Here is a 12223-nt window from a genome sequence, read left to right as displayed (position 1 = left end):
GATACATAATTTTCTCGCCAATTGAGTGAAACTGTATGATTTCCTGATGTTGCCTCAGGGCACACTGGTCTAGGGATTGACATAGCTGACTTTTTTGCTTGGGCTCAGTTCTCTTTCAAAAGCCCTGGCGACCAGTCTGCACTTAAATCCAGTCTTTGGTTAATTGAAAAGTAAACATTTCATAGAGGTTAGCCGGGACCAACTTTCCCCTGCAGTTTTTGACCTGTAAACTTCCCAACAGCTATGAGGGGATCAACCCCAGGTTCAGGAGCAGGAACATAGAGCAGACGGACTGAGGGACGGACGGACAGAGGTGCTGTCTAGAGACCCCGCCTGACCTGACGAACGCAGACGGAACGACGGCCGGACAGTCTGATGCCAAGCGTCTCCACTGTCAATCTCACGGCACCACTCCTCCTCCTGTTGCTATGGGCGACCCAGCCCACCATGGCAACCAACTGGCTGTAAGTCCGACGCACGAAGAGGGGAGTTTGTTTGTCATGCTATAAGATTTAAAAGATGGTGACATGTCTCCCAATCCCTTTCAGCGGCTCCCCGCTTTTTTCTTTGTCTCCCCGCCGGTGACCTTTCCCTTTTCTTTCTCTTTGCCATCACTGGGGCTTCTCCGTCTTCTTTACTCTGCTTGTCCCCTCATTTCCGTCTCCCACTAAAAGCCCGGCGACTTGTTACCTCGTCGTTCTTCAAGCGCCCTCCCTGAGTTCTTGTGCTCCTGAGTTATGCCCCCCTTTGTGACCCCTTAAATCCCGCTGTGCGTCAAAGGTGGCAAAAGTACTCGGACTCTGAGCTTAAGTAGAAGTACGGAAGACTCTGGTAAAACTAGAAGTACTGCTTTCATACCTTTACTTAAAGACCCTGTAAAGTCAATTCAGATTTGTTTCTAAATACATTAGACATGTAGAAGATAGAATGCTGAAAACAAGACTGAGAACTACGTAGTACTGAATTGCAGAGTATGTTTCACTTCATTTCAGTTTTCCTAATTTATAGGGTGTGGCTAAAACGGTCACCCAGTGACCCACTTGAGCGTCCGGCATAAGTTGCCTCTCCCGCACTATATACTTGAGTGTCGTCGTTAGCATCATCTGTTATAAGGCGCAATTGGAAGTTGCTTAATGAGGCCCATTTCTACCACTACAGCCTTTAGCCTGAGAAAGTCTTCCCTGGATGCCACAATTTACAGAAAACCTCGGTTTGTATTTAAATTCCCAAGCAAAGAGGTGACACCGCATACGAGCCAGTCCGCCGGCCGAGACAAGCCCCAGAAGCCGTTAGCTCATGAGTTAGCTGGTGGCTCGCACCTCTTGTCGCAGTGTGGAAATATTCCAGCCACTGGAGCCTTAAGCAGATATATTTTTGCAGGATGTGTTGGCATTATAAAGATGTTACGATGTAGGATGTGTTGGCATAAGAAATATGCTAGACAAAGTAGCATCCACGTTTCAGCAGGGCATGGTTTCACATATTCAGCTGACACGCCCACGGCTTTTGAGAGGGGAGACAATGGCTTGATTTTTCACGATTTTGAGGCCTCGTTTTACAAACCCCAATTCCAATGAAGTTGGGATGTTGTGTCAAACATAAATAAAAACAGAATACAATTGCAAATCCTTTTTTACCTATATTCAATTGAATACTCTACAAAGACAAGATATTTAATGTTCGAGCTAATGAATTGTTTTTTTGTTGTTGCAAATATTCTCTCATTTTGAATTGGATGCTTGCAACATGTTCCAAAAAAGTTAGAACAGGGGCAACAAAAGACTGGGAAAGTTGAGGAATGCTCAAAAAAAAAAAAAAAAATTAAATTAATTAAAATTATTATTATTTTTTTTTAATTAAAAAACACCTGTTTGAAACATACCACTGGTGAACAGGTTAATTGGAAACACCTGAGTTAAATGGTTGGGTATAAAAGGAGCATCCCTGAAATACTCACTTGTTCACAAGCAAGAATGGGGTGAGGTTCACCACTTTGTGAACAAGTGCGTGAGCAAATAGTCCAACAGTTTAAGAACGTTTCTCAACGTACAATTGCAAGGAATTTAAGGATTTCATCATCTATGCTCCATCATATCATCAAAAGATTCAGAGAATCTGGAGAAATGTCTGCATGTAAGCGGCAACGCCAAAAACCAACATGAAATGCCCATGACCTTCGATCCCTCCAGCAGTATTGCATTCAAAACCGCCATCATTGTGTAAAGGATATGGCGACGTGGGCTCAGCAACACTTCAGAAAACTATTTTCAGTTAATACAATTAACCACAACATCTACAAATGCAAGTTAAAACTCTACCATGCAAAGTGAAAGCCATATAGCAACAACAACCAGAAATGCCTGGCAGTTTCTCTGGGCCTGAGCTCATCTAGATGGACTGAAGTTAAGTGAAAAAGTTTACTGTGGTCTCATGAGTCCAAATTTCTACTTGTTTTGGGAAATCATGGACGTCGTGTCCTCCGGGCAAAAGAGGGAAACAACCATCCGCATTGTTATCAGCGCAAAGTTCAAAAGCCAGCATCTGTGATGATATGGGGGTGTGTTAGTGTCCCTGGCATGGGTAACTTGCGCATCTGTGAAGGCACCATTAATGCTGAATCGTACATACAGGTTTTGGAGCAACATATGCTACCATCCAAGCAACATCTTTTCCTATTGTGCACGTGTTACAACAGCGTGGCTTTATAGTAAAACAGTGTGAGTACTAGACTGGCCTGCCAGCAGTCCAGACCTGTCTCCCACTGAAAACATGTGGTGCATTATGAAGTGCAAAATCTGTCAACGGAGACCCCAGACTATTGAGCAACGGAAGCAAGAATGGGAAAGATTTCCACCTAAAAAGTTTCAACAATTAGTGTCCTCAGTTCCCAAATGCTGATTGAGTGTTGTTAAAAGGAAAGGTGATGTTACACAATGGTAAATATCCCCTTCTCCCAGCTTTTTTGGAACGTGTTGCAGGCATTAAATTTGAAACAAGTGAAAATTTGAAACAATAACAAAGGTTTAACAGTTTAAACATTAAATATCTCATCTCTAGTTTAGTGGAGTCAATTGAATATTGGTTGAAAAGGATTTGCCAATCATCGTATTGTGTTTTTATTTCCGTTTTTCACAAGCATCCCAACTTCCTTGGAATCTTCTATGTGGTGTGTCAAATTTACAAGACATTTATTTCACTTTATAGGGACTTTAATTAATCGTAACAAAGTACAAACTCGGATATGTACAAAAGCAAAAAGTAATGTCAATTATGTACAATACCCATTTTGATAACATAAAACGTGTTCCCATAGCTTTGCTAATGTTAACTGATGAACCAACCAAAAAAAATGCTACATTATCAAATGAAAAAATACACCTCACATGTATGTTTTTTCAGATAAGGCAGATCATTTTTCGAACATCAGAACCTAGTGTTTTTAGGCTGGCAGAAGACAACGCATTCTCCATGAATAAGTCTTTGAGCAGAAAACATCAAACAATTCAATCAGATACAGTAACATCAAACAATTCCGTTCAATTACGCCATGAATGGGGAACGTTGTTTCTCAGAAAGTTACGTCTTTGTTGCCAGTGTTCCCTGGTTCACGTTCCCCTTGTCGCTACTGTGCCAGTTTGGTCTCTATGAAGAGCTCAACCATAGTTGACTTTCCCTCTCTCTATTTACGTCTTTTTTACATTGTGTCATCATCCGTGGAGGTTGATAAAAGTAACGGGGCTATTTTGACAAAGTAAGGAATGGAAAGCACAGTTATCTCTTTTCAAATGTTAGGGAGTAAAAGTAAAAAGTCATCATAAAAATAAACACTCAAATAAAGGAGTTATATGAGAAATCAAATTTTGTACAGCAATAAATTATTATAAAGTAGTATACCATTGCTAAACTGTGTGAACCACCCACTTCCCTGTGTCCGCAGCTCCCTGGCGAGGCTGCCTCGCTCCAGGCCCGTGTCCGGTGCTGCCCCGTGTGCGCGGCTGAGGGGGCTGACGCCGGGGCAGGTGGGGGTGTGCAGGGCACGGGGGGAGGTCATGGAGTCCGTACGCAAGGCTGCCGAGATGGTCATAGAGGAGGTAGGATGCGATTTACTACAACATCCATCCATATTCTATAGGGCTTGTCCTCATTGGTTGCAGGTGATCTAGGGCCTATCCCAGCTGACTTTGCGCAAGAGGCGGTCTACACCCTAGACTGGTTGCCAGCCAGTCACAAGCCACATATAGACAAACAAACATTTACACTCATATTCACACTTAGGGACAATTTAGAGTCTTCAGTGAAACTAAAAAGCATGCTTTTGGGAATGGGAGTGGGAGGAAGCCGCAGTAGGCATCTGCAGAAAAACAACACGAGATGACAACTGTGAGATGTGCTAACCACTTGTTCACGGTGGTGCCCTCGACTACAACAGCTCAGCAATAAACGCTCCCAGATTCGTTTCATTTGACATTCAGGACGCTGCGACTTGTCGATTGAATGAAATTTAGGCGACATTGAGAAGTGTTGCTCATATTTTAGATCCATAAAACATGAAGGACACTTCTTGCTGTCATAAAATGGATATAATTTTTTCTATAATTTAACGAGGCATTAGAAGAGCTGTATTATATTGTGCCCTTACAAAGATAATGATGCTAACTTTTGATTTACATTATTATTATTATTTTTGTTTTTACAGTTTTAATGTTTGAGACAAGGAAGCGTTTATTTTAGCAACAAAAATATCAGTCACACTCACACTCAAATATATAATATGGCGAATTATGCGCGATACACAGTATGAAAAATAATTCCCCAATGGACTGAATATACAGCTGGTTTAGCTGGAAGACTGTATTTACAAAAATGTGAGGAGTGTACTCAATTTTGTGAGATACTGTGTATTCAAATTTCATATACCCGACACATTTTCTGTAGCACTTTCCCTCATTGAACTGAAGCCGATCTCAGCTAACTTAGGGCAAGAGTACACCTGGGCTTGAACTGGTCGCCAGCCAATTACAGGGCACATATAGACCAAAATAAATAAATAAAAACATTTACACTCACTTTAACACCTATAGACAGTTTAGTCTTCAATGAACCTAACATTGCTTTTATGGCAGTGTCAATCAAAATTGAGCAGTATCATCTTCGTAAAGGAAGATTTTTGGTGTTGTTGAATTGGCTCTTGTGGGATTGTGCATGTACCCAATGAAATGAATTGGAATAACATTTACACATCCAATCCAGTGTCAGCACCAATTCCGGAACCGCCGCTGGAACTGTTCCACTACCCCCCGAGGGATCAATGTATTTGGCAGAGTCATGAACCAAGGTGTGTCCACCGATACTCACCTCCATTTTGCACTTGAAAATTCCAAATTTCCAGAATGTGTTTTTGTTTGATTGTTTGTTTGATTTAAACAGGCACTCGCGAGGCAGCCTTTGTGCACGCTCTGTCCTCAGCAGCGGTGGCGGTGGCCGTGACCAGGGCGTGCACACGCGGTGAGCTGGAGAGGTGTGGCTGTGACAGGAAGGTCAGAGGGGTGAGCCCCGAAGGTGAGCATGGATTCTATTACGTGGAAAATTGCCGCATGAGGGTAAATGCGCCGTGACTCACATAGGACATGCAAGCACAGTACTGCCACTCAAAAGTGCCACAGTCCAGCAGCAAGGTTGTAGGTTTGTAAAGGAAAATATGAATTTAAATGCAATGTAACCAGACCAGAGTGAAACTTTGCTGAAAACGGATCACGACAAACCTCAGAACTGTGAGGCGGACATGCTACCCACTCTCCACCGAGGTGTATGGGGAGAAATGCTAGCATTAATAGGATAGCAGAAAACTTTGTGGGTCAGTCAAATTTGTTTTTCTGAAAACACATTCACTGCCATTGACGGCTTTAGAAGTCAAATATCCATGTTAAGTGGGAAGGCTGGCAATGAATGAGTTAATTGTGTGATCAACTGAAATGTCAATGTCCGTTGTGTCAACCTCAGGTTTCCAGTGGTCTGGCTGCAGTGACAACCTGTCCTACGGCGTCGCCTTCTCGCAAACCTTTGTGGATGAACCGGAACGAGCCCGAGGGCTGTCTGCTGGACGACCACTGATGAACCTTCACAATAACGAGGCCGGTCGCAAGGTTGGTTGACATCTCTCCCGTTTTTTCATCTCCCACCACTTATGAGATTCTGAGATCATTTTCAATGGCTTCCGTCCTCAGGCCATCCTTCACAACATGCAGGTGGAGTGCAAGTGTCACGGCGTTTCTGGCTCCTGTGAGCTGAGAACCTGCTGGAAAGTCATGCCGCCATTCCGGCGCGTCGGCATCGTGCTCAAGGAGCGCTTTGACGGAGCCACAGAGGTATGGCAAAATCAACCAAAGACTTTCATTCACTTCTCTGATTTTTCTTCAAATTTTGCAGTGTGGTTGGAAATGGTAATTGACAACTCTAAATTGCCCGTAGGTGTGTATGTGAGTGCGAATGGTTGTTTGTTTGTGTGTGCCCTGCGATTGGCTGGCAACCAGTTCAGGGTGTACCCCGCCTCCTGCCCGATGACAGCTGGGATAGGCTCCAGCACGCCCGCGACCCTAGTGAGGAGAAGCGGCTCAGAAAATGGATGGACGGGTTGGAAATGGAAGGAAGACCAGGAAACAAAAAGTTTTTGTTCAAAACCTCTTTGAGAGCTATAGACTATCAAACTTTCAGCTAATTAGATATAACCCCCGACTTAAAACATCCTTAAGTTATTTATACTCCACCACTTACCAAGCTGATTTATAAAATACCCGCAAGTAATTGCCGCCACCCCTAAAAGGGTTCATAATTGCTTGTAGATGCCACAAGATGGCCGCAAAGCTCTACTTTTGTTTAAATGAATCTCCTAAACTCACTTCAACATAGTTGCCACAAGGCAGCCACTAATTCTGTTTAAATGAAGCCCCTAAACTCACATCAACAAAGTTCCTTCACACCAAGATGCCACAAGAAGGCAGTGAATCGTTATTTTTGTCTATCTGAAGCCCCTCAACTTACTTCAATATGGTTCCTGGGCACCAGGTTACAAGAAGGCAGCAAATCATGTGTTGAAGCTCCTCAACTCACTTCAACACAGTTCTTTAGCACCAAGAAAAAAGCCCTGCTTCTGTCTAAATGAAGCGTTTGAACTCACTTCAGCATAGTTCCTTGGCCACAAGATGGCAGCAAACCACTTTTGACTGAATTAAGTTCAACTCATGTTAATAGTTGCTTGGCACCAAGATGCCACAAGATGGCGTCAAAGCACAAAAGGATCCCCCCAAAATATAAATATAAATGAATTTGCGAATGCTGAAACTCAAATATTGCGGGAGTACACTGTATGTCACTGAATGATATCGTACAAGGATGGCTAATTTATGAATTGACATGTTTTACATAATTACTTGTCTTAGAAACCTTTAGAGTGCCATCATATTTACAAAGCTTCTCCACATCCTGAAGAATCCACAATATTATTTGGAGGAAAAAAGTTAATATATACAATGGTGTGGAAAACGTGTTTGCCCACTTCCTGAGTTCTTATTTTTCTTGCATGTTTGTCACACTTCAATGTTTCCCATCATCAAATTTAAATATTAGTCAAAGACAGCACAAGTAAACACAAATTGCAGTTTTTAAATGAAGGTTATTATATTAACCACTGTATTTTTGCGTAATTTTGAAAATTAGTTGAGAATTGTTTTTCAGATTTGAGCAAATAGTTCATTACACTTCTGTAAGACGATGAAAGAATGTTACCATGATACCAAAATCAGCTTCCTAAGTGGTGTACTTTCAAAGCTATTAAAGCTGAGAGATATTTTGATTTAGCTGAAAGTTTGTTAGTCTGTATCTCTCTAATTAATAGGTTTAGAACAATCATCATTTCCTTTCATTTTCAATAAAACTTGGAAGAAAATCTGCTAGGTGAAGGGAAATGTATTGGTTGATTTTACATGAAATGATGTCGAGTCCTCCTGTAGGTCCGCCTGACTCGCATTGGATCCAGGACCGCTCTGCTCCCTCGCGACCTGCAGGTGAAACCCCCCGCTGCCAGAGACTTGGTGTACCTCGCACCGTCTCCAGATTTCTGCCACCTTGACCCCGACAACGGTATCCCCGGGACCGCAGGCAGGAGATGCAATGGTGATAGTTTTTCCCAGATATACACAATGAACCCCCCCCCCCCCCCCGTTTATCGCGGGTGACACGACCCACCCGCAATCGGTGAAAATCCGCGATAGAGACCAGCGAGAGATCAGCGGACAACTTTTTATAGTGTTACCCCTATCACACGCTTGAAACAAATTTAAATTGATTAAAGTGTATTTAAATGCATTTTAAATGTATTCAAAAACAAAACAAAAAACTAATTTCAAGCATTAAAAATATATATAAAGTACTGTACATAGTGTGTGTACATGTACATGCATTTAAGAGGCGGAGCCTGGTGGAGTGCTGTGTGATGTCGTGAGTCTGCTGCAAATGTCTGGCTGTGAGCTGTGACTGACAGCAGCGTCTGCATGACTGTGCTTATGTGTTGTATTGTTCTCTAGGGATTCAATAAATGGCTGAAAAGTGCATTGGTGACCGTGGTTCTCCTTTCGCAAAAGTTAGCTGTAAACTAGGAATGCTTAATACCACTTATGTTAGGACCGTTACCAGTACGAGTAGTCACTCGAGTTGCGACTCCTCTAGTACAATTGATACATAAAATTTAAATCAACACTATGACATAATTGTGAACAAAGACTTTTGCTTCTGACGCACATGACGATTCATCAATTTGTCAACCCACCAGTGTAGCACCAACTACTAGCAAGACGGACTCAATGTCAGATTTTTTTTTGCTTTAAGTATCGATGGCTGGTATCGGCATCCTACATCAGTACCCGATACCTTGAAATAAGGCAAGTGTACGTGATATCGGTACTGGCCCATTCTTACTGTTCTCCACAGAAGAAATGTGATATAGCAGGGTTGAAAACGACAAACTGTGATATTACGGGGGGAAACTGGAGACAAAATCCAGATTATCTTCAATCATAATCTGACATCTGTCATTTTTTTTTTTTTGTCCAATGCACCCCCCCCCCCCCCCCCCCTACAGGAACCTCTCGGTTGGCACCGGACGGCTGCGAGCTGGTGTGCTGCGGGCCGGGCTACAGAGCGGGCCGGGCCGAGGTGGTGCAGCGCTGCTCCTGCAAGTTCTCCTGGTGCTGCTCAGTCCGCTGCCAGCAGTGCAAGAACACTGTCACCATTCACACCTGCAGAGTTTAAAAGCCACTCCGGTCCCTACCGACGCCCCCATTCCCCTCCCTATTAAAATAAACGTAACACCTTAGAAGAGAGACAAACAAACACCAGACACGACACTCCTGATCCACAGGATGAGCATAGGACTATTTTACCACTGATGACATGTTTATCTCTTTATCAGTTGACCTAAAATCAGTTTTACAACAAAGCAGTCAAGGCTGTTCTGAATTCTAACATACAAGTTGGCCCACAGGCCTAATACAAGCCCAAATAGGGTACCATTGTTACTTCTTACGTGTTCGTAATACTGAAACCGACGTGCATGCTCACAAGTACGCTGATCACTCACTATGGAAAGCCGTTTGAGCATTTATTCGATACTTTAAATCCAGCTAAAGGACCATGTACTAGTGCCTTCTTCCTCATCACGAGTTAGACAATTCACTGTTCTAGTAGAATGAGTAGGGTGCAGTAGTAGAACGACTGTGTCTTACTAGTGACATTTGTTTCTATTAGTGTCACTTTTGGCATACAGGTAGAAAATTAAACCTTACTAGTCAACTACTGTGCTACACTAGTAACACTACTGCTGTTGGCCTAATGAGGTAATGCACTAGTATCCTCCTGGGCCATACTAGACGCGCCAAAATGTCCACCAGTAACACGTACTTGTAGTGCTAGTGGGTTAAAGTTGTCCTACTAATGTGCAGACATGTTATACAGTAAAATAAAATAAAAACTTACGAGTAAGACACAGTCATTCTACTAGTGCACTGAATTGTCTTCCTGGTAGGAATGGCTTTCCATAAAGCTGTTTTAAGTATTTATTTCTCTGTATAGCTCTTTGTCCTCACGCCAAAGTTGTCCTACTAGTGAGAACAAAAAACGTACTAGTGCATGGACCTTATGATGGATATCAAGGATACGGAATAAATGCTCTAACTAGTAGAACCGCTCAGAGGCACTAGTAGAATGACTGTCTTACGAGTAACCTTATTTATTTCTTCACGCTACTAGGACAATTTTGGCATAGTAGTAGGATGACAACTTATTAATGAGGGAAAACTACACAAGCTGACTAGTTAACATCTAGCACTTCACTAGTCGTACTAGCAAAATGCAGATGTCAACTACTGCAGTTAACATGAACCTGGCCTTTCAGTATGCAAAAATTGTCCTACTAGTGTGCTGAAACACCATGCAGTTTTGGGGAAAAAAAGCATTACTTGTAAGTGTGCTGAATTGTCCTACTAGTGAAACCAAAGAGTGTACTAGTACATGGATATCAAGGACATCAAATAAATGCACAAACGGCTTTCTATGACTCACACAGACAGCTGCTAATTATCTCACATTGAACCGACAATGCTCTCAAAGCTGAACGTAAGCAGCACTAACAGGGAAACGTTCCAGCACTAGTTTTTATTTCCCAGGTGGATTCACGTCCTCTCGATCACCGTTTATTTATTGCACACGGGAGCCGTTGCTGCACTTCAGCCTCCAGCAGACATGTTAAACACAGAAAATAACTTCTAGTGACACGTGTCCGTCTGTCTCTTGTTTCACACCCTAGCCTCGTGTCAATCGAGCTTCTATGCACTCGCAGTGCTTTTAGCTTTGCTTGTGTCATCTAATAAATACAGTAGTTTTGTACCACTAGAATGTGAAGTGCTTCTTTTAATTGCCTGGTCATGTTTAAGTCAGTTTGCTTGCCTAACAGTAAGATGTTTGTGAAACTGATTTTGAGAGTATATTTTTTTAATTCTTCATTTTATAGTGTGTTGAAATTTTTATCCCTGAATGGACCAATAAATTTCTTTAGATAATTTCGAATTGGTACATCATGCCGTTCACATTTTGACATCTTGAGACCAAGACGACACCAAACAATTGAGCCAGTGCAGCATTTCAAATGAAAATATGTTCTCAATGCCTTAACTGGACAAAGGTCAAATTAAATTTTTTTTTTAAAATAAAACATTTAAAAAGGGGTTCACCAGTACTTCGCTATTGCGAGGCTTCAAATAGGAAGTGGCCACTGAGCTCAGAGTGTCAGATTGCTATCAGCTGGTTGCGACAGAGATACAGAGACTGGCCTCTGCCAATGTATTGGTCAATTCATGGTTCAAACACCTTTTGAGAATTTTGCCATTCAGGTCCTTGTTAGAGAACAGCAAGTTGTAGAAAAGGTACTGAAATACAGAACAGTTGGCTATGCGCAGTCAAAGGTTTAGAGCGTTTTGAATGTGTCAGTGGGAACGAGACTTGCTAACAAACAACACTGGAGAACAACGGTCTGCTCCATTCATTCACTGTAATAATGTACTTGGGAGGACACTGAGGACAGAAAGAAAGTGGAGCGGTGCAGCAAAGTGGAGACTGGAGTATGATATTGCAGCATCCAGATTTAAAGACCGCTACAAGTGTGTTTATTTATGTAACAGCTTGTCATTTATAGTCAAATGAAGTGGTGGGCGGTCAGCAAGCCCTTCTCTGCTCACCTAAACACTATCACAAATACGAAACATTTACCCCAGAAATGAAAAAATCCATGAAATTGTAATTTATTCCCAACAGACGACTTCATTTAATATAATTTCTCTTTGCTGCAATTCTTCCAGTACATGTCATATATACTGTATATTTTTTATGCAATCAGATTTTAGCCATGTCAATTTAATCCCAGCCCAAGGCTTTCGGAATCAATAGTGCTGGTCCATGTAACTTAAACTATATTAGGAATGTTTCATTAACCAATCAGAATTCAGATCTGTCCTCCCAAGACCATAGCGAGATTGCCCTCGATGTTATCATTTTTCTCTCTTGTGAGCGGTTGGTCAGAGCAAAACTTGATACAGCTAACTTCAACAACAACAAAATATCTCCAGAGCAATCTGTGCATATTAATACATTTAATAATCAGCATCTCGAGTAAGTTGTT

The 12223-nt window shown here is 42.1% G+C and overlaps 1 protein-coding gene across 1 annotated transcript; it reads left to right on the top strand.

The window, feature by feature from the left end:
• The first annotated feature begins 375 nt into the window (after nucleotides 1-375).
• Nucleotides 376-9303, top strand: wnt4b (wingless-type MMTV integration site family, member 4b). Its single transcript, XM_061674411.1, has 8 exons — nucleotides 376-464; nucleotides 3938-4091; nucleotides 5251-5335; nucleotides 5428-5559; nucleotides 6001-6143; nucleotides 6225-6365; nucleotides 8007-8169; nucleotides 9134-9303. Exons 1-8 carry the CDS (start codon nucleotides 376-378, stop codon nucleotides 9301-9303), a joined length of 1077 nt encoding a protein of 358 aa, XP_061530395.1.
• Nucleotides 9304-12223: the final 2920 nt, after the last annotated feature.

The sequence above is a fragment of the Phycodurus eques genome, chromosome 4, assembly GCF_024500275.1.
Source record: "Phycodurus eques isolate BA_2022a chromosome 4, UOR_Pequ_1.1, whole genome shotgun sequence".
Taxonomy (NCBI): Eukaryota; Metazoa; Chordata; class Actinopteri; order Syngnathiformes; family Syngnathidae; genus Phycodurus; species Phycodurus eques.
Note: the sequence above shows the minus strand (reverse complement) of the source record. Positions and strands in the feature narration are given on the sequence as shown.